The 22,215-nt window shown below is 38.6% G+C and overlaps 3 protein-coding genes across 3 annotated transcripts; 1 reads left to right on the forward strand and 2 right to left on the reverse strand.

Annotated features, from left to right (window-relative positions):
• LOC112563811 (angiopoietin-1-like) lies at positions 1 to 6,446 on the reverse strand. The gene is made up of 6 exons (XM_025238171.1): positions 6,182 to 6,446; positions 5,234 to 5,547; positions 4,184 to 4,286; positions 2,155 to 2,426; positions 1,014 to 1,160; positions 1 to 640 (listed from the first exon to the last, which is right to left on the reverse strand). Exons 2-6 carry the CDS (start codon positions 5,537 to 5,539, stop codon positions 356 to 358), a joined length of 1,113 nt encoding a protein of 370 aa, XP_025093956.1. The 5' UTR covers positions 5,540 to 5,547; positions 6,182 to 6,446; the 3' UTR covers positions 1 to 355.
• Positions 6,447 to 7,669: 1,223 nt separating this feature from the next.
• On the reverse strand, positions 7,670 to 14,730 carry LOC112553150 (angiopoietin-related protein 4-like). Its single transcript, XM_025220180.1, has 7 exons — positions 14,694 to 14,730; positions 13,935 to 13,986; positions 13,367 to 13,690; positions 12,339 to 12,438; positions 10,044 to 10,315; positions 9,186 to 9,332; positions 7,670 to 8,877 (listed from the first exon to the last, which is right to left on the reverse strand). The coding sequence occupies exons 2-7, from the start codon at positions 13,944 to 13,946 to the stop codon at positions 8,641 to 8,643; spliced, it is 1,092 nt and encodes a 363-aa protein (XP_025075965.1). The 5' UTR covers positions 13,947 to 13,986; positions 14,694 to 14,730; the 3' UTR covers positions 7,670 to 8,640.
• Positions 14,731 to 19,006: 4,276 nt separating this feature from the next.
• On the forward strand, positions 19,007 to 22,215 carry LOC112576149 (microfibril-associated glycoprotein 4-like). The gene is made up of 6 exons (XM_025258428.1): positions 19,007 to 19,383; positions 19,657 to 19,978; positions 20,461 to 20,569; positions 20,775 to 21,046; positions 21,289 to 21,438; positions 21,628 to 22,215. The coding sequence occupies exons 2-6, from the start codon at positions 19,673 to 19,675 to the stop codon at positions 21,862 to 21,864; spliced, it is 1,074 nt and encodes a 357-aa protein (XP_025114213.1). The 5' UTR covers positions 19,007 to 19,383; positions 19,657 to 19,672; the 3' UTR covers positions 21,865 to 22,215.

Here is a 22,215-nt window from a genome sequence, read left to right on the forward strand (position 1 = left end):
ACAAATAAATGTTTCACAGCTGTAAACTCTTTTATTGCAGAAAGCTAATAAGGTATCGCACTATGCCTTACAGATGCATTCACGAGTTGATGTACAAGACTACTTTTTGTGACTCAGTAATCTGAACAGTGTTTATATCTCTATATTCTGCTTTAGCAACTGAACCGCCGAAAATAGTATTTTTTTCCCAAGTGGACGACACGCTTGAGTGGTTTTTCGTGCTGTGTTACGATCTCAGGACTAGGGAGAGTTTAGGTTTTAGTCATCTGAATAAATGTGTCGAACTTTTCACGCGTCCCTTCATGGTAGCTCCGCAGCTTCTACAGACTATTCTGTGACTTTCTTCACATTTTCGTCAGTCGTTGAAAATACTGTAATGCTTCTCCTCTGTGTTTAGTTTATCTTCACAATCTGAACAGAAACATGAAGACATTGACTGGCGCCAGGGAAAGATCCAGCCCACAGTTCCAGAAGAGTTCGTCCACACTGCCCGGCACGCGAGTCGTAGATTCGGAAACTCTGCCCACGAGGTTGCAGTCGCTACACTGGTGGTTGTACCACCACCCTCCACCGTAGTTTCTGCGCAGTTGTAGGTGGCGTTGCCGTCGTTGTCGGCGTCGTAAGTAGAGAAGGGATGATTCTACAAACACGAATATGCCAGTGTTAGAAAGAAGACGTGCAAGACAGAAAGGGAAAAAAAGAGGAATAGTGAGTCATATAATGAAAAACAAAGCGAGAGAGGAGAGTGAGTCTGTAGAAAGAAAGAGAAAGGGAAAAAGAAAGAAAGGGATCGAAGAGAGAGAGAGAGAGATGGAGAGAGAGAGATGGCAAAAAGAAGGTTGGAAGGGGAGGAAAAGATTCCACAGTAGGTGTGAGATAACAAGGTGTGACATAAGAAGGCAAAAGGCTAAACTAATTACAGTACTAAACTTAGACGGCATGCAGGTAGTATTAAAGACAGAACAGACAGGTAAAAAGCAAGGAAGAGAGCAGAAGTAAGGAGCAATAAACACCTGCAGTGGGGACAGGCAATCACCCATTGGTAACACTGAAGAGGTAGGAGGGTCGTAATGACTGGTAAAGGTCATGGAATACCCGTCTCCAGCACCTTTGACCTCGAAGTTTGAGTAGTAGCGCTGGTATTGGGCAGGAAATGACACCTTTACAGACAAAAATGTAACCCTTTACTTTATTTAAAAGCATACGCTGTAACATCACTGAAATATTTGTCAAAAAATAGTTATCTGATAAACATAGCTAAAAATGAGATATTTGTCATATGCGATTTGCCAAATGTAAACTCCAAGATGCCTCTCATCAGAATCACCTCGTCACATCAGCATCGTTTAGTTTTCACAAGGTAAAGAAGAGTAGATTTTACTCGGGACCAAGTTACATTGTGAGGTATACGCCTTTCCACTGCTTCACTTTACCCACCCCTCCACGGAGTCAGGTACCCGTTTCACGACTAGCATACACGCCTGGGCTCTGACACTTCTCCTGTAAAGACCCTTCCTCGTTCTCTGCCATCACTGACCCACGTGTGTAGCCTTATTAAAACCCACTTTCACGTCCATGTCTGACCGTAAATCACAGGCATTGCTAGACGATAATGCCGCTAAAGAGCGTGTTAATCCCTCCAGGCCTGAGCAGCAGCAGCAGCGTGGGGTGCGTCTCGTGCAGTGTGATTGATGAACCACTCGCACGCCTGGCGAGCTCAACAATATTACTCACCCTGGCCTCGCCTCTAAACTCAAACATCAAAGTCTACTGTGTGCATGATTTAGCTAGCTGGTTTGGCTTAGAGAACCACCATCACCATGCCGTATCTCAACCGCCATGCCACCATCCAACTACCCACATTTTAAATCACGAATACAGCCAACAAAGAGAATCATTTTATCTATTTTCCAAAGAAGCAGTCAAAGCAGACCTAGTGGCCTTAACAGGAATTAATTATATATGAATAGCATAAATCTGTTAAGTGAATTTCATGACAATCTGAACCTTAAAAACACGGGTTACGTCAAGCTCAAATTCTTGTTAAAATGATTTTCTTCAATGAAGTTTGTTGATAATGTTTCATTTAATGAACAATGTTTTGATTGAATGTTATTGCTCATTCTTTAAGCTAAAGAAATTATTGGCAATCACCTGTACACCCAGGGTATATGAGGTGCTGGAGGTCAACAGGTGCAGATTTTCCAGGCCAACCCAATAGTCACTGTGGTCATCTCCGAAGCCAGCCACGTAGTCCGCCATGCTGCGGTTGAAGCTCGGGACGTTAAAGAAACGTAGAAGAATTATGTGCTCCACATCAGGGCTGCAAAAGACCCGAATTGGGATAGTGGCCTGGGATGGCTGGATGATGAATATACCTGGCAAGGCGTCATCATAGTATCCAGAGGAAATTATTTCTTTGCAGTCTGAAACAAAGACACAATCTTATAAAGGTTTCTATTGATCACTATATATATATAAAGCACATGTTTATATTACTTCCTTAGGCAAAAAAGACTTTTTAATAATTTCAAACTGTTACACCACTAGGCTGTTAAGTAGAAATTACAGCACTGCAGTGCAGTGTATTATAAAAGCCCGAATGTGCTGTAAAATATAAAGTGTTAAACACCTAAGACATATAACAGCTAATGTAGCCATTAAGTGTACTTAAAGTAAACTCTTGTATGAATTCATAGCATATCTGCTAGGCTTCTTGATTTTTCGCTTTGACCACTACTGTTATAATATCAACCAAAATGATGATTGTATTAAATAACATTACTGAGAACGTAGACTGAGCAGCAACCGATAGGGAATGGTAACCTCACCCACCCGGTCAAAGGAAATGGAAAATTTACGCCAGCTTGATCCTCATTGTTGTCAGAAACGCTAGAGTAATCTGTCATTAGATGAGAAGACTAACCTGCTCGGGGCCGTATTTCATCCACCACTAGTCAAGGATTTTTGCTCTAATGAAAAACTTCGTGTTAGATTTCCGTAATGAAAAAGTTGCAGTGCAGGGCGTTAATGGACTTTTGAGAAGACAGCTGCGGCTACGTGAGGAATAAAAAATTCAGAAAATCCAATGGACAAAAAAAATAATAATAAAAAAAAAATCTAGGCGGCAGGCTTCACGCAATACAACGTTTGTACAATAAAGCTGAAAAAACTCATTTCTTTATCAACACCACCTGTATTGTGTAGCGTGTCACTGTTGATGGTGGCAGTGCGTGATGTATGTATGTCCAGGTATTACGCAAAGTATTAAGGGATTCAAACCTTGTTTTCGCTGTGACGGCGAGCTTGAGCAATGGTGGGTTGCAAATGAGGCTAGCGTACATTAACGATGTGGAGAGAGGGGTTGGGGTAGACAGGAAGGCGTGAGTAAGAGATGATGAGAAGTGAGAGCATGTGTGTGTTTTTCTGTACATCCAAAAGTGAGCATTTAATGAGGAAAGATGACAAATATTTGACCACTTCCACGGCAATAAAAATATCAAATTATTTTAAAGTCGCAGGGTCTGGTAAAGTCGCAAAATGAATTTATTCTTAATTCTGCAACGCTTATCTTCTGCTGAGTGTTGATAATTCAAAAACTTTTTTCTTTCTCTCGCGTGCGGTTGCGCGCGCACACACTGTATTAGTTCTTCTTATATTGGTAACCACTGCTGCTATATTGCATTACTTTCAATTTAAATGTTGGATTTCTTGATTTTAATCTTTAGAATGCAAATGCTTTTTCCAAAGGAAAGGGGAAATAACAAGGATCAATTAAATTACTCTATAAAATAGTACCAAATCAGTTCCTATAAAATAATTTTTCACGGCTTAAAATGTACAGAAATCAATAAAACCCCATTGATATTTTTTAAATTTTTTTACTCGTTTAGCAGTGACTAATAAGTCGATAGTATACTTTTCCTCTGGTACCAGTGTGTTTTAATAAACGGGTCTCAGTCTACGTTTGATGGTAGTTAGGGGAGACAACTTCCATGATTTTAGAAAGAAATTTAATCTAATCGACCTAACAGAAATAACTTCTGTTTGGGAAATCAGTACCTAGAAATAAGTTCTATTTCTTTTGTGGAATTTTAATAATGAGAAGGTGAAATTAAGAATGCAAAAAGTAAAAGAGAAGGCCGAAGAATATTAAAAACAAAGACAGTGATGGGCGACTCACCTGACGTGAGCTGCTCACACTGGCTACCGATGTAACCGTTGACACACTTGCACGTTGAGCCGCCTGTATGAGCTCCGTTTTGACACACGACGTCTATAGATTTCTGTCGAAATAAACGTGTTCAACACTTTATTATCGTTAAAAATGTGAAAAATGTCATTTCCATACAGAAAAAGATATTACAAAGATAATCTTTTTTTGTCTTTTTCGTCGCGGAGAACGACTAAAATATGTAAGCATCGAATATTGAGATGTAATATTTCAGTGTCTAGCAACAAGAGACCATGGGATAGTTTCAAGAGTTTATAATTAACTATAAACTCAATGATTTTTAAAATCATTGACAGATTTTCTACCTAGTAAGCGGAAGTAAAACCAAAAGATAACTTTCATTTTGTGGCAACGACGATATTGGAAAGCAAAACTTCTGACGGCAATAATCAGGCAGGTGTTTGTAAACTTCATCCCTAAGCACACAGCTGGTGAGTGCGTGTGTCTGTCACAGCTTGCTATAAAAAGTAATTGTATCCTGTGTAATGTATTAAATTTATTCGTTATTGTTCATTATTCATTAAATACAATTTAATGTTAAGCACCATTTAAAGTTAATTTAGAGATCTTGAAATAAATGATACAAACACATTTTCATAGCACAGAGTTGTGTACTTATTAGACCGCAAGTCACAAATAATTTAACTCAGCCAAGAACAGCTTTATTTAGTTTTGGATTTAACTATACCTATCGAATATACTTTGATGCCAATATTAAAGAATTTCTGTCGATTCAAGATACTGTAGATTCAAGATATAGAAGAAACCTTGAAAAGGCTGTGTACCGTCCCCTTAGGAGGTCTTCAACGATCATAACGTTAACTCCCCACATTGCAAGTTCGTGCTCTTCTAAATTTTGTATTTACCTCACTTCTATGTAATCCTTTTATCTCATTGTAATTCTTCTATCACTTTTAATTTCTCCTCTAAACATTGTTTCTGTTTCATGACCAAGAAAGCAAGTCAGAGTACTCTCCTCTTTGCCCTAAACTGACAAACCTTCTGAAAATGCAACGACGTGGTGGAAGATGCTGCACACAGGTGAGAGGTCAAGTCGAGTTCATAGTGCAGGCTGCACGTGCCACTGCTGTCGATGAAGGTGAAGGCTGTGCAGGCCTCGCTTTCGCTGCACTTCATGGCACAGCTAACCTTGCTGACGTCGGGAAAAGAAGAGGTGCCAGGAAGAGTTCCGCTGCACAGGTCGATGCGATCAAAGAAATTTTCACGAGTCAGTGCCGAGCTCCCAAGAGGTGCTGTCAGTCCCAGGAGGTGTAGAGGCAGGAGAAGACTCCACATTGATGCCATTGTTAAATCTGTAACAGTGCAGGTCAAACTATGTATGCTGACGGAAATTCACCTTTAATTAGCTTATGTTCCTAATTCTTACTTCAAACTTTGAATACTTTTATTATTTTGTATTGATTATGAAAAGTCATCTGCATGCTTAGGAGATAAGATAACGACCGTATATTATAGACAGTTCACTGTAAAAGTTCTTGGCATTAAAAAGGAATAGAATTTTTTTCAACAGTTTCTAGTGTTGCTCAGTGCAGTGAGATCATAGATGCCCACTGTAGGTATGCCATCGTCTTCATGCTACAGTGAAGTAAAACGCTTAGCGATCATGGTTATAACACAAAATTATTGCTATGATAAAGTAGGATTTCGGGTTATAATTGTAAAATACATTTTAAGCGAAAGAAATAAAGGAAGAAATAAAAAAAAGAAATAAAGAGAGAAAGAACGTAATAAAAATATATGAAAAGTAATTAAAGATGGAATAATAAGAAAAGAAGCAAAAGAAAATTGAAATAAAATTAAATTAAAAATAATTAAGGACAGAAGAATAGGAAAAGAAACAAAAAACGAGATAAAAAGTTAATGAAAGAAATAAGAAACTTCAGAATGCATGAAGATAGATAAAGATATCAGGTAAATGGTGTGCACCTGTGTGGCCTGCAGCGGTAGAGGTTTAGCTGATGACTTGGTAGTTTGGCACCTGCCTGATTACATCTGCCTCCGTTGGAGTAGATGGCGTCTCACCCGGCTTTCAGTCCGACAGGCAATGAAAGAAGTCAACATGGTTCTTGAACGGGTCACCAGATAGATTTATTTCCTTTGCTCACCTTCACCTTCTACAGAAGGTTAAGACATGGAGATCGATGGAACTCTTGTCCCAGAGGATATCGTCAATTAAAGGGCGATAGCTGAAGCTTCGGTAAGCTCATGCAAGCTAGCACGCACATGGATTATTATTTCATTATATTTTTTGCTAGGTGTTTGCATGTATTAGAGCAATTTTCAGCATTTTTCTGTACTTTTATCATGTCACATAATTTTTACATTTTTGTGCCTCATTATGACATTGCCAATTTCTCTCATTTTTGCAACACTTTTTTCAACATCATCTGTTAGCTTTAGTTTTTAGTAATTTTATGGTTAGAAACTGAATTACTCCAGCCCTATGAAGGTAACAAATTTTTATATCTATCAGCCTCTTTAGGCTACATGTTGACATAACGGTCATTTTCCGACCGAAAATCGTCGATATTAGTTATTACATCAAAGTGTTTTAATTTGAATCGTTTGTTTTCTTTAATGATACAGATGCGAGATACAGGTGTAGTGGGTGGTCCTGACACAGCAGTCCACAGTTCATAAGATGAAGCAACTAGTGAATTTTGTCTACCGTCAGAGGCCATCCAAGTGGTTGAGCTTGTGGCTGACAACATCTTGATTAGTCATGGGCTAGTAACTGTTGCTCAACGTCTGCATGCAGGGAAATAAAACATCGACCGAGAGGGATTTTAAAAGGTTCGCCGCCCCGCGTCCATAATATATGATGGGAAAGGAAATTTTCTGCCATTTTTGGGAAGTAGAAATGATGCTTGATGAACTTAAAACTTTACGCATTTTAACATACGTAAAAATATGCGTTTAAAAATGGGATTGTCGAAATACTGTAAATACCAAATATAAAAAGGGTTTTTCACTTACAAAAAAAAAAAAAAAATCACAGACATCATGTGCTCTGTACCACTAACTGGCCATAATAAAAATAAAAACATACAGGAAAAATTATTATATATACGGTAAACTTATTTGAATGCAGATACCGTATGTTTGTATACGCTAAATCATTAGAAATATATTTTGAGTTCTTTATTACCATTGTAGACAGGTACGAAAATTTAATGATTCAAATACGTTATTACACCACATTGCACCATATATTCAAGTGCTCATTCTCTATGTTGGTCATAGGAATGTATCGAACAGTTTTTTTTTTTATTGTTTGTTACAGTTATTCTTATCGTTCGACAAGTTTTTGCTTTGGTGCACTTACGAACTTTAACTTTGAATGCTTTTTGTGTGCAGTATGACTTACACAACATGCATCATTTATGGCACCAGACCCGACAAAGAAACATTCAAAAGAGCTTGAGAGTTTTAATTTCTTCAAAAAAAAATTAATCGCCAAGATATATCTGTTTTAGGAATTAAATGATGAAGAGGAATTGTTTGAGAAAGGTAAAATATGATCCACATCCACCTACAATGTCAATTTTTTGTGGTACACAATTACAGAAAGGAAAGTGAAATTCAGAACTTTATTTAATTTGACCAGCTTTGCAGTAACTCATGGTAGGTTCACTTTCAAGCGTTTGTAAAGCTCTTAAACTCTTATTTTTATTATTTACTGCTTCTACTGGAACGTTGGCTTGCCTAGATTTCGGCACATTTTGGAAACAGATGACACCTTCTATCTGAATAAAATATTCAAGTTAAACTACAAACGTCACTAGACTGCAAAGAGGTGTGCGCTAACAACTAGACCGTAAACAAGAGGGAAACATATAATACAATAGCTTTTTGTGCATATCTTTAGTCAACATAATTATTTAAAGGTCCATAAACGATTCTTTTGCAGACAAAGGTTTTATGCGAAAGCGATCTAAAGCTTCTGCATGTGCATTGATCTTGCTCTTGAAATGCATCATTGATGTGATAGAGATTTCAAGGTGTTTAATGGAATTATTTTCAGTAAATGTGTTTCTCAAGCAAAAGACTTGCAGTTATCTCCCTTTACATAAACATTGCAGCGAGAAATAGACCAGCAATATAATATATAATTTACTAGGGGAGTGAAAACAATTACCTACAAAAATCAAAATCAGAAAGTATTTTATAAAAGTTCTTTGAAGTATTTAAATATCGGGTGGTTGAGCTCTACGGAGACCAAACAGTGACAAAATATTCTCTAATACAGAAGGAGCGATCTCGTAATAAAGCATGTTCTACCACAGATTTATGTGTAAGTTGCATACAAAGAAAACAGTATATAGTGGATTTTTTAGAGACAAACGTTGAAAGCGTCGTCATGCTTATCCACAATTAGTTTTTCTTTAGGATCTGAACAGAAACACGCTGACATATGAAGGCGCCGCGGTGCGATTCAGCCCAGGGTTCCAGAAGACATCGTCCACACTTTCAGGCACGCGAGTCGCAGACTTGGAAACTTTACCCACGAGGTTGCAGTCACTACACTGTTGGTTGTACCACCATCCACCACCGTAGTTTTCTGCGCAGTTATAGGTGGCGTTGCCGTCGTTGTCGACGTCGTAAGTAGAGAAAGAAACGTTCTACAACATACAAAAAATCACTGTAACAAAGAGGATGTGTAGGACTGAAGTAATAAAGAAGTCAGGAGTAAGAGAGATATAAGTGAAGGAATAAAAATGCGAGAGTGAGATTGGAGACATGGAAAGAAAACGAAAGGAAAAAAAGATTAGAAAAATAGACCGAAGAAAAAAAAATGTTCGAGTAAGATGGAAGGAATAGAAACTGAAAGAGGAAGAATGGGTTTATCGACAGAGATAGTTAAACTTAGCCAGCATGAATAAAGACGAAAGTTACAGACAGGCCAGAAGAAGAAAGAAACAGTAAATACCTGTAATGGGGTAAGACAGTCACCCATTGGGAGAGCGACACTAGAAGGGTCGTACTGACCGCCGAATGACATAGAATAACCGTTTCCAGCACCTTGGACCACAAATTTGGTATAGTAGCGCTGATATTTTGTGGTGCCAAATGAAACCTGTGCAAACGAAAGAGCCCGAGTTTATTTTTCAGCACCTAAGGTAACATCTCGATATGAGAAGAGATACTTACCAGCGCCACAATAGGCAAAGCAGTAAACTCGTAACCTTTCGGGTCTTCTGGAAGGGATATGTTAGGGAATTGCACTTTTCTCCATCTTGGAGCTGCAAAGGGAAATTAATCCCAAACAGAGCCCAACAACTGCTGACCAGTTGGAGCTATTAATTATTAGTTTAGATCATTCAAGACACCAGGACGATGCTATATCATTGGTTGTATTAAAATGCATGCATTATGCATAATGTAGCGACTTCAAACTTCTTTAATACTTTTCGTCTTTTTAAAGAAACCTAGCTCTATTCTCTGTTGCATCTATTTTTCATTCAATATTTATGTTCTCTAACGGATATTTTCCTTCCTTCTCCCACCCTCTTCAGAGTAAGGACAAAGTGCTACGTCAAACAGACAGATAGGCTTAAGCATACACAGTCAATCAATAAATAATGTTGTCGCCTAACTTTTCTGCCAAGGGAGTAGAATGTTAGAGAAACTGCTCATGGCGCCCGTCAGTTTTTGAGGGCAGGGACCATCTTCTCTTCCTCGCTAACTTTTGTCTTTTGTCTTTAATGAAATGTCTCTCCATTCAAACTAATGTGCTCCCCAATAAGTCTCTCCCATCCATCCAGATAAAGAAATTATTGACAATCACCTGTACGCATAGGACATATGACATGCTGGAGGTCAATAAGTGCAGTTTTTCTAGGCCGACCCAAAAGTCATTGACCGCATCTCCGAAGCCAGCCACGTAGTCCGTCATGCTGCGGTTGAAGCTCGGGACGTTATAGTAACGATCAAGAATTATTTGCTGAACTTTAGGGTTACAAAGAACACGGAATGGAGTAGTGGCCCGGGATGGCTGGATGCTGAACATACCTGGCAAGGCGTCACCATAGTATCCAGACGAAATTATATCTTTGCAATCTGAAACAAAGAGACAATATGACAGACGTTTCTTCTGGTCACCATATGTTTCTACATTTTTTTGTCTATTAGTGACTTCAGCAATCATTGCTACTAACCACTGATAACGTTGACGAGCTAATCTGTATTTTTGTAGATTAGAAAAAAAATGGTTAGAACTTTAAACTGTAGCACCATGAGGCTAGTACAGTATGAAAACACTTAAGTAGCGTGAAACATAAAACTTGCAGTACCTAAACGATATAGCAGCTACTGTTGTCAGAAAGCTATCTATTCCAAACACATCTATCGTTACCTGTTTAAATTCAAAAAAATTTTTGATTGGTTTCTTGTTACCGTTCCTGCTAGCAAAGGTAGCTTTTTCCAGCATTGTCTCCTAACGTGCCGACTACTGACTGAGAATTCTAACATCATCGTGAAGTAGAATATACATTGTACCAATCAGACGTCCTGTGGAATAGGTGAATGAGGAATAGTCAAAACCTTAACATATGTTTGGATCGGCACGATTTGTAAGGATACAATTAAAACTTCAAATTTGTTTTCAAGTCTGTAAAATTTATGACGATCGAGAATAAACAAGTCATCAAACACGATCAAAAGAATACATTCGCCAAACTCATACATGTTTAACCTATAAAACTGTTAAACTATGGGGATTTTGACAGATTATTTAACATCATGGAGGACTCTGATCATAGGCATTAATAGGTTGAATGTAGATTTCGTAATATATTGGTTGTCATGGTCTTTTCTAAAACTCTCTTCCTCTCTCCATTTTTCTCGCGCGCACGCAAGCACGCACACACAAAGAGAGATGGGGCATCATTGGTGTCTTACGCCGAGCCAACGACTAAGGCTACAGTACATCACGGCTAAACAACAACAACAACAACAAAAAATAATAATAATAAGAGGGAACTTATAAAGCACAATATCTCAGCCTCAGGTGGACTCATTGCGCTGAACAAGATCACAAAATAGTAACAAAGATGTAAAATAAGCTAATAAGATAGTAACAAAAATGTAGAATGAAGAACAACGCGACGCGCTTGTGCTCCGACAGTAAAGGGCGATCACTGTACATTTAACGGTAACACTCGAGAGAATAAGGTTAGTGACATCAGGAGTATACTGGGAAAATACTGAGTAATCTTGGTAATACGAAGAAGTGTTATCTTATGAAACTGCAAGAGGATGATCAACACTTCAGTTTATTCGATGCAGCTCAAGGTCGCTACCGAAGAGAGTGAAGCGAGCGGAATGGAATCCAGCCAATAGATCCAAACAGTTCGCACTTCAAAATAACATTATCTACAGACCTGTTGTAAACCAGAAGAGGAAGAAAATGCAGCAGAAGCACATGTAAACATGAAGGTTCAACACTTTAATACCAATCGAACCACGACCACAAAACATAAACAAAATCAAGGAGAGCTGCTAGCTAAAGGGACAGAACTCTCACTCACACAACGAGATAACTGTGTGTCCTCAGAGAATTTAAAACGCTATCAGTCCATTTCAAGGAGGGTCCAAACAGTGCAGAAAACAATATAAAACAGTAAAATAAAATATACATCATAAGCTTTACAAATTGTATAATGTCAACTAATACATTAGTTAAATTTATCACTTCGAAGGATTCCTACATGTAATTTGCTACATTATTAACTTCATACTTGTTAGCATTTGTCAGTAGCACGGAAAACAGATGTTGGTAATATTTGATAAGCTTATATTTCTCTCTCAATTCACTTTATCTTGGACATAAGAACATAACATTTGAGGAGTTTTATGTGTTAGTGAAGATGAGAGATATTCGCTCATAGATATTGAGGATTTGTAAACACAAGCAACCATAAGGTAAAGATAACTTATTTTTCAGGCGCGGTAATTCAGCACCTCCAAATTGAGTTCTATTTTAGCATTAAAATTAAACATTTATTAAGACAGAACAAGAAATCGAAAAGTAAACGACAAGGAAGAAGCATATTAACAACAAAGAAACATATGGGTGACTTACCCAATGCAAGTCGTTCACACTGGCTGCCGACGTAACTGTTGAAACATTTGCACGCTGAACCGATTGCGTGACCTCCGTTTAGACAGATGATACTCGATTTCTGTAGAAATACATTTGAGCAAGGTGTTCAATTATGGACCGATAAAGGGGCAGTCCCTTGGCTTGTAGGTGGATAAAATAGAGGTATTTCTCAGAACACACGCACGCACAGATAGACAGACAAAACTGAAAAGAAACAGAAAGGAGCAAAGTAAAGTTGAGAAGAAGACGGGAGAAATAAAGAAGGATAAGTCAAAGGGACCGTATACATAGATTCCATTGAAATACGTGTTCGAATTTTGCATTAGAAAAGTATTTTAACTCTGTGATCGGATGTTAATTTTCCTATTTGTCGAGGCGAACGACTAAAACCTCCCAGCGAGGAATCATGAGGTGTTAAGATTCGGAGGGTCTGTCAAATGAATTTCTGGAGTTAATTCCGAAATCTTGTAAATAATTTCAAGCTGTTTTAGTATTAAATTCAGTGATTTTTTTTTCTTTTTTTTTTTTGTTTTTTTTTTTTTTTGCAACAATCATACAAATTCCTATGAAGAGCAGTTGCAGCTTTGCGTAAAATATTAAATTTATTTATTACGGTACAGTGTACCATCTCAGTTTCAGTTATAGAGATATTGCAATATAATCTGTGTACTTTAATGTTGCCTTCATTTATTTATTAACAAAATCACAAATAATTTCGTTTAATCGAGAACTATTTCATTCAAATTTGGCTGAAATATTACCTTTGGGGTATACTTTCACGACAGAATTTAGGCATTTCTGTCGATTATTAGTCAAGATACAAAAGAAAGCTAGAAGTACTGTATACCGCACCACTTAAAGCGCAGTTTTAACGTAAACATCTAGTGTTTACCTAGCTTCTATTTTTCATCTTTCTATAACTTCGATTTCCTCTGTAAAAAAAATTTTCTTATTTTCTGCGAAAAAAGATGGTCAGGGTACTATTCTTGCTTTGCACTGATACAAACCTTCTGAAAATGCAACATCGTGGCAGAAGAGGCTGCACACAGGTGAGAGGTCAAGTCGAGTTCATAGTGCAGGTTACAAGTGCCGCTGCTGACAGTGAAGGTGAAGGCTGTGCAGGCCTCGCTTTCGCTGCACTTCATGGCACAGCTAAACTTGCTGACGTCGGGAAAAGAAGAAGTGCCAGGAAGAGTTCCGCTGCACAGGTCGATGCGGTCAAAGAAATTTTCACGAGTCAGTGCCGAGCTCCCAAGAGGTGCTGTCAGTCCCAGGAAGAGTAGAGGCAGGAGAAGACTCCACATTGATGCCATTGTTAAGAACAGAAACATCTGTAACAGTCCGGATCGAACTGTTACAAACTGTCCTCTGGTCTATGTAGGTTTCTAATTTTGAATATGTATTAATTTTAATTTGCTATAATTCAAAAGTAGAAATTGTTGTTGGCTGTTAGCTTACTCTATTGGCCTTTACTACTAATGATCACACGAATGAAATATAAATCAGTAAACTATGAATTGAATCACAGTTTTACCAAAGCTCTATGAGTGAAATATTTAAAATTTTTGACCACACCTTATAAGCCATGCTCAAAATATACTTAACCTCTTTGCTCTCAGTAGACAATCTGCAGACATATAGGTTGTCATAAATATTAATTATAATTGTTACAATAGTTCTAATTCAACGATCGTCCATTTTGCCGATCAAGTGAAGTAAATTTATTTTAGACGAATTATATTTTTTATCTTTCTTTAGATCTACCCCCTTGATAATGGTCATAGGAGACCTTCGTTCCCAGGATATTTTGTACTTGTTACGGCGAAATTTCGATAAACAATGAATGACAGCTTTAGAATTTTATGTTAATATTATTTATGTACTTAGTATGAAAAGTAAGCTGCATACTGAGGAGATTACGACTTTATATAGGCAGTTCTTTGCTTACACTGTACAACATATGCTGCTTTTATGAAGCAAGATTATTTTTCCCGCATAAAAGAGTTTCATTACACTACACAATATTAACGTGTGTTCACCATGCCTCTACTATCATCATGCTACAGTGAAGTAAAACAGAACGCTTGAATGAACTTGTCATCAAACAACATTATTTGCATCACAAAGAAGGATTTGGAGTTATAATTGCAAGAAAGCTTCAAAAGAAAGAAAGAGACAGGAAAAAATTGAACGAAAAAAATAAAAAGCTAGAGAACGCATGAAGATAGATAAATACTGAAGCGGTAAAGGTATCAGCAAAATAGTGAGCACCTGTGTGGCCTAGCGCTGTAGATGTTTATCTGTGAGATGATGACCTCGAGGTCTGGCACCTACCTAACTGCATCTGCCTTCTCACAACTGATGTGTCTCCTCCGGCTTTTAACCTGGCATGCGCACTTCTGCATAAAGTTAAGACGCAGTAATCGATGGTACTTGTCCCACAGGATATCGTCAATTAAAGGGCAATAACTGAAGCTCCAGTAGCCTCACATGCGAGCACGCACTCGGTTTATTATGTTTTCTAATAAGTGCTTGTATGTGTTAGAGCCCCTTTCACCATTAATTCTGTCATTTTATCGTGTATTGCAACCATTACTAGTACATGTGACTTTCCATTTTCTTTCTATCTGTATTTAATTGTGAGTTTCTAATTTTCGTTGTTTCTTATTTATGTCTGGGTGATGTCCCTTCGCCTTACCGGTTTCAGGGGGCTATTTCTTTTCTGCGTTAACCTGTTTTACATTTTGTGCCTATTAATAGATACACGTTTCTTCATTATTGTGCTGAACTATCTGATTTTATGCGACCTTTTGGTTTTCATATACAATATTTTATCGTCCAATCCACTGCCTGCTTCCTACGTCTACTGTCATAACGGTTTCCTTGTGCAGTTCGTCGCTGAGGTCACATAGTCGATGAAGTGTTATCGATCCTTTCTGCTTCGTTATTTCTCGAAGGCAACATTCAAGAAGGTAAAAAAAGAGACAAACATCAGCCAAACATCAGCTAAAAAAAAAGCACAAATCAACAAAGTAAGGGGGGAAATCAAAGACAAGCTAGCAAAAAGCAGCAATTAGTTCTACGCCTTGCGGCGGAATTTTTCTAACGCGGAAAATGCGTTGGCATTGCTGAGTTCAAATTACAGAAATCTTTTTTTCTGCAATTCTGGCATCAGTATAAGGGCTAGAAATAATAATAAGAACAATGACAAAGACTGCGCTAATCAGGAATCAATATTATTCCCGTCCTGAAGTAAAAGACTTTGTTGAGTTTGCGGAAGTTCCATACACAGCTGTGGACAGACCACAAAAGAAAGCAATTAGCAAATTTTATCTACCGTCACAGGTCATCCAAGAGTCAATCTTGTTGCTGAGGCGACAACAACTCGATACGCCATGAACTGGTCACTGTCGCTCAACGTCTGCATGCAAAGTTTGAAACTATGGCTTGGAATGAGCCCGGAGCTCCTCATGCGACTTCCCACATTTCGTCGACGACCGTCTGCGTCCCCTGTTAGACGGGAAATGAAACATCGATCGAGAACAAATTCTAGAAGGGCTTTCTACCCTAACCATGATATAGGATGGGAAATGGAATTTTCCGCCATATTTGGAAAATAGAAATGCTGCTTGATGAACTTCACGAATTTCAACAAGTGTTTGGTTATAGGTTTTATAAAAACTGTTGTGGAAATGCGGTAAATAATAAATATAAAAAGTGTTAATCAGAAGTGAATATTATATGCTCTGTACCACAAGGTAGCCATAACTAAAATGTTTAAAAATAAAAAATATAATAGTACCCTATTTGAAAACCGACACATCGAACTTGCACATGTTGAATCAGCAGAAATATTTGTTCATTTGTTTCTTACCTTTATAGACAAATGCACAAATTTAATGATTCCAATATATTATTAGACCACATAAATTACATCAAATATTTAAGTGCACATTCTGTATGTGATCATAGGAATCTATCGAAATCTTATTTGGGTTTTGTTGGGGTTTTCTTTTAATACAAAACCATTAACAAATATGGAAGTAAGTTTTTACTAAACCAAAATCGAAATTCTTTTAAAGTTAAAAAGGATAGAATTTCTTTTAAAAATCGATTGATTTAGATTCTGTATAATACCTATCTATTGAAAACAAGACTTGCTTTTTGTTGAAGTTGTTTTTCTCTTTGTTATATTGAATGGAGATAATGTCAAAAGATGATTATATACAGAGTGCAGGTTGATGGATTTTTTCTCCACCACCACCACCACCCAAAAAAAGTAGATTTATGAAAGTCTTTTTGTTCTGGTGAAATTTAATCCCTTGTACAAACGATTTTAAAATTAGAAGTTTTAATTATTTTCATTTTGACCAATTTTGTCACAACATTTACTAACATCAAGTCAGCATGGTATGGCATTACTGAGCAACATGAAAATCGTATCAACGTGATCGGAAGACCACATCAAGCAGCCTTTGTTGGGGGCAGACGGCTTTATCCAGTTGCTGTGATAAAAAAAGTCATGCTTGATTTCTGCTATGAAAAGGTTCCAGTGCAGGGAAATAATCTTAGCTAGATGAGAGAGAGACAAGCTTAAGGGAAAGTGCACAGGGAACGAAAGGCAATCGAGCGAGACGGCAAAAAGCAGGCTGCTCCACAAACACTGCACGTATCTAATGCAGGTGCTGAGTGGTGTATGTTCTGCCATTTTTCGATCGTTAGAAAAATATTTAAAAAACACTTTTCAAACTACTTTTGAGCAAGAGCAATGCGTGGCATGTGAGGGCAACCGTAACATAACGATGATCGAGGAAGGGAAGGTAGGAAAGAGATGGGGGATTGAGGAAAGAACAAGCGATTCAGGGAAGGTTTGCATGGGGGATGTATGCATGTGTGTGAATGAGTAACTGCATTAGACGCACGCACACGCGCGCGCGCTCACACACACACTTACTTTTCACACTATGTGGAATAATGTCTCATTATTGGAGAAGGGAATGAAAGAGGTATGTAGATGAGGGGAAATATGGAAAGTGTGGGTGACTGCTCTGTGAGGCTGCAGGTAGTAGTTTGTGTTTCAATAAACATTGTAGGCAGCGTTTGAAAATTAAATACAATTTTTGCGGAATGCGTGTGGAAACACGCGAAAATACAAAAATGTGATATACAATCGATGTTTCGTCTGGCAGACTATAATACCTCGCCAGTGCATTGTATAGTATCACCAGATATCCCATTCAGAGTATCAACAGTCATAGAACAAACAACGAGGCAGTGTTGTGAGAAGGTTGAGCAAGATATGTCTTTCAGGAACATGAGCCAGAGAAATACGTCAGCAAGGTTTAGGCCTGTTTGACATTGGACTGTACTTGTTCATACTATGATCTATAACATTTACAATTCAATACTTATAGTCCTGCATTTATAATTTATTTGGATATATAACCAACCGAACATTAGCTTGGGTACACCCCTGTGTTAATAGCTGCCTTGGATATAATTCACCGGTCAACACTCCTTGGGAACATCCGTAACATCCGTAACGACTATTCCACGACTTGGTTATAACTCTTGATCGTCTGCTTGGTGGACTTCTGTACCGACAGCGTGTATGTATGGACACTGAATCACCTGACTGCTGGCATCAGATTACCTGATGAGCGGAGTATCAAATGTCGGGAGAATTATTAACTTTCTACTGGACGGTAGACAGAATTTTTTTCGCATTTTCATTGCCATTTAAAAAAAAAACACATGAATTATGTTAACTTGTTGACCGGACCTTTTGTATGAAAAAGGTAAATGAGTGGCCGTGAGCGAGTTTTACATGCAAATGTTTATTCACGCTCGCATACATTCATAACACGCTCTTCACAAAACGTTACAGGCAATATGTTTTAATATTGTAATATTAATAATAAAATATTAACAAGTCAAGACTTTCCCCTTCTAGTCTTGAACGAACAAACAAATAAAACCTGTATCAATTTTTTAAGCGAAGGTCTGCAAAAACTTTCATTCACGTGCACAAACGTGTTTCTTCATCCGAGATCGTAGTTCCGCCTCAAGTCAGGGTACAATGACCTGCAGCCACAAATCTTCGGGTAGACATTGGCAGTGTGTTGCATCCTAATGGAACCCGACCTCACGACAAGCGATTTTGAGCTCGTGAATTCTCGAAGCGGAACTTGTTTTATCTCCCATTACCTAAAGTCTCTTATTTTATTTATTTTAACAGACAAATAAAACAACCAGGGATAGAAAGAAAGGAAGAAAGAGTGAGGGAAAAATACAAATAGTGTGACAGGGTTGGTGTTTCCGTCATAAAGGGACGTGGCTAAAAAAATACGTCTCCTACCCCAACCACCCATACCTGTAACAAAGGCAGATCAGATGGAGCACCACTGCATGATTTACCACACTCATGCGTGAAAATACACTGAGTGAAAGATCATATTTACAATCTATACTCCGCTGAAAGAGAGAGAGAAGGACACCAAGGCCATGCGTGGCTTTTCAAAGCTGACTGGATGACTGCGTTGAAAAGAAGAAAACACCGCTTTTATTCATCCTGAATCACAACCTGGATAGTGTGATGATGTTTACTAGTTTCTAACCAGACATCAAAAGGAGCTGAGTATTGTTGAAGGTTCGAGACGGGGGATAACGGGTGAGGTGGACGGTATCAAGTTCTCTCGTGATAAGCTTTCAAGGTAGCCCCCCGCTCGCTGCTTCTATATTAACTAGTTTTATAACAAGCTGGGGCTTTGTCGGCAAGAATAACAGATCCAAGGACAATGGCTGACTGTCAGAGCTTTGTGGAGCTATACCTGAGGGACTGCTGGAATTAATAGATATATGTTAAAAGACCACCGACAGGCGAGGGACTGGTTTTTGTAGGACTAAACGGAACTAACAGCAAGGATCATTACCGCAACTATCTCTTGTGACATCCAGAGAGAGAGAGGAAGAGAGCAGGCACAATATCCTTTTGCTTCTCCCGTTCGCGTATTTCAAAGCATAAGTGAGTGAATAATATTATTCGTTATTTATGTACGGGTAGATCATCTAAAGGTAGCCTGCCTTCTATATTACTCTCTGACGTGGCCGGACACGTTTGAGTGGTCCACTCTATATCATGTTTGTGTGTGCGCTCGTGCGGAGTGAGAAAGTTATTTTATAGACGTAAACATCAAACTGATTTTTTTTACCTGTAGAGTCGGTATTTGAAACATATTTTTCATTCTTGAAACCTTTAACAAAACAGAAAATTGAACTGGTGATTGGATTGTCACAGGTTTTCTTTGCTAGCAATGGCATCCTCGTGGAATCGTCTCCTGACTGTATATCTGTTGGGGCTCTGGATGCCTGTTTGGGGCTCAGCACTGACTCGTGAACGTTTCTTTGGTCGGATTGAGCTGTGCAGCGAAGTTTTTCCTGGCACCTCCTCCTTCCCCGACGTCAGCAAGATGCACTGCGCAACGAAGTGTGCCGAGAGCGAGGCTTGCACTGCCTTCAGCTTCACCACCACCAGCGGCATCTGCCATCTGCACTATGACAGCGACTTGACTTCTTACCCGTGTACGACATCTTCTTCGACCTCGCAACATTTTGAAAAGGTTTGTGCAAGTTTGGTAAAGAGAAGGAAACCACCAACGCTCTATTATTTTTTGCACAGATAAGAAAGAAACTTTAAGCGAAGAAATTCATAGGACAAAGAGATAAAGAGAAAGATTAAGGGAAAAAGATATCAAAATACGAGGGTAGGAGTGGAACAAAATTATAGTATGACAGGCTCCTTTAAGATCTCTCTGTATTTTTTTTCTCTTTCATCTCACCTTGTCTGGATTTTTTAGCTGCTACTTTCTTAGTTTTTATCTGTTTTATAATTTATCTGACATATATTTGTGTCTACATGTATGTGCTGTGTTGTGTGTGTGTGTTTGCATGACTGTTAAACGTGATCGTTTTTTTTTTTATATCAAACATCATCTCAATGATAACAGCAATTGGTCTGGACATGGAACTCTTAAGTTTGTTCTCTTTTTCCCAGAAAAATCTCGATGCTCAAATGAGATGTTGCACCTTGTTGTTTCTACAGATCTCTGAAAACCTCGTCTGTTACAACGGAGGTTCTATAGTCTCAGATGGGACAGCATGCAAATGTGTCAACGGTTATGTTGGCAGCCGCTGCGAAAGACTTGCAAAAGGTGAGACAACTACGTGGACAGTTTGTTTTATGCAGAATCTGTATTTTTACTTACTCCTGTAACAGTCTTTACATCCTTAATAACTATGAAATTTTGATGCAAGGCAATGATTGCTGATGTACTTAACAAAAAAAGTATGTTTTCGTTACCTTAAAACCCATAAAAACAACAACAAAATACTGTAATATTTGTCTCTTGACCTCAGATTGCAAAGAAATAATCGCATCTGGCTACTATGATGTCCTTCTGCATAATATATTTAACATCCGCCCGTCCCTGGCCACTGCTCCCATCCGGGTCCTCTGCGACTCGTGGGTAGAAAACATCATCCACAAACGTATCAGTGTCGTGCCGAGCTTCAACCGCAGCATGGCGGACTACGTGGCTGGCTTTGGAGATGCCAACAGTGACTATTGGGTTGGCCTGCAAAACCTGTACTTGTTGACCTCCAGCACGTCATATACCCTCGGTGTACAGGTGATTGCTAACAAAATCTTTGACTGGAAGAACAGAATCATCATCATCATCATCATCATCATCATCATCATCATCAGCAGCAGCAGCAGCAGCAGCAGCAGCAGCAGCAGCAGCAGCAGCAGCAGCAGCAGCAGCAGCAGACGCAGCAGCATCAGCTGTGTTAAGATTTTGAGATCAGTAGAACCATCTTATCAGACTAAAATGCTAAAAATGAAGCAGGCTGGCCGTTCCCATCTGTGCAGGTCGCTTACTCCTCCTCTGAACACCAGCGCTTCTACAGGAACTTCACAGTCAGAGGCGCTGGGAACGGGTACTCCATGTTCTTTGGCGGTCAGTACGATCCTCCCTCTGATAAGGCGGACACAATGGGAGACTGCCTGTCACAGCTACAGGTATAAACAATCTGTCTGTCTGTCTGTCTGTCTGTCTGTCTCCTTGTCTTCCTGTTTTTTAGTTCTCTTTGTCTCTTTCCGTCTCTCTCTGTTTCTCACTCAATCTTTTTCCTATCCTCCTCCTCCCAAACTTTTATCTCTAAAGTTCTGGACTTCCTCATAGTAAAACTGATTTATTTGTATTTGTAGAACAGTTCCTTCTCCACTTACGATGCTGATATGGACGGGAACGCCACCTACAACTGTGCCAACAACTACGGCGGTGGGTGGTGGTACAACCAGCAGTGCAGCGACTGCAACCTCGTGGGTAAGAAAAGTCAGACTTCGACACGAATTCCAGGAGCTGTTGACGAACTTTTCTGGAATCCTGGGCTGGATTCTCGCCTGACGCCCGTGAATGTCTACATGTTTCTGTTCAGATCTTAAGGAAAACATATTGTGGCTGGTTATGGCGACTTCTTCACTTTTTGATTTAAAGAATGCCTCATCATGCCCTTGAACAACGGACAATATTCCTTCCTGTAGATGATACTAAATTGTGAAAAAACTGCATATTTTATTATCGACTAGAGCCACTCACTCACGCACGCATTAGCACACTGTCCTTTAAATATATGAAAAAGAATCAGATGTTTAACAATTAATCATAAAGTAGTGAAGTCAATGTATTAACCTTTGTGTTTAATTACTATTTTTAAATCACACATTAATTGACCACAATTTTCGTTTCCATCGTATTGCGCAATCAGTACTTAAGCATTTGTCATGTGATTTTTT

This window comes from Pomacea canaliculata, linkage group LG1 (assembly GCF_003073045.1).
Source record: "Pomacea canaliculata isolate SZHN2017 linkage group LG1, ASM307304v1, whole genome shotgun sequence".
Lineage (NCBI taxonomy): Eukaryota > Metazoa > Mollusca > Gastropoda > Architaenioglossa > Ampullariidae > Pomacea > Pomacea canaliculata.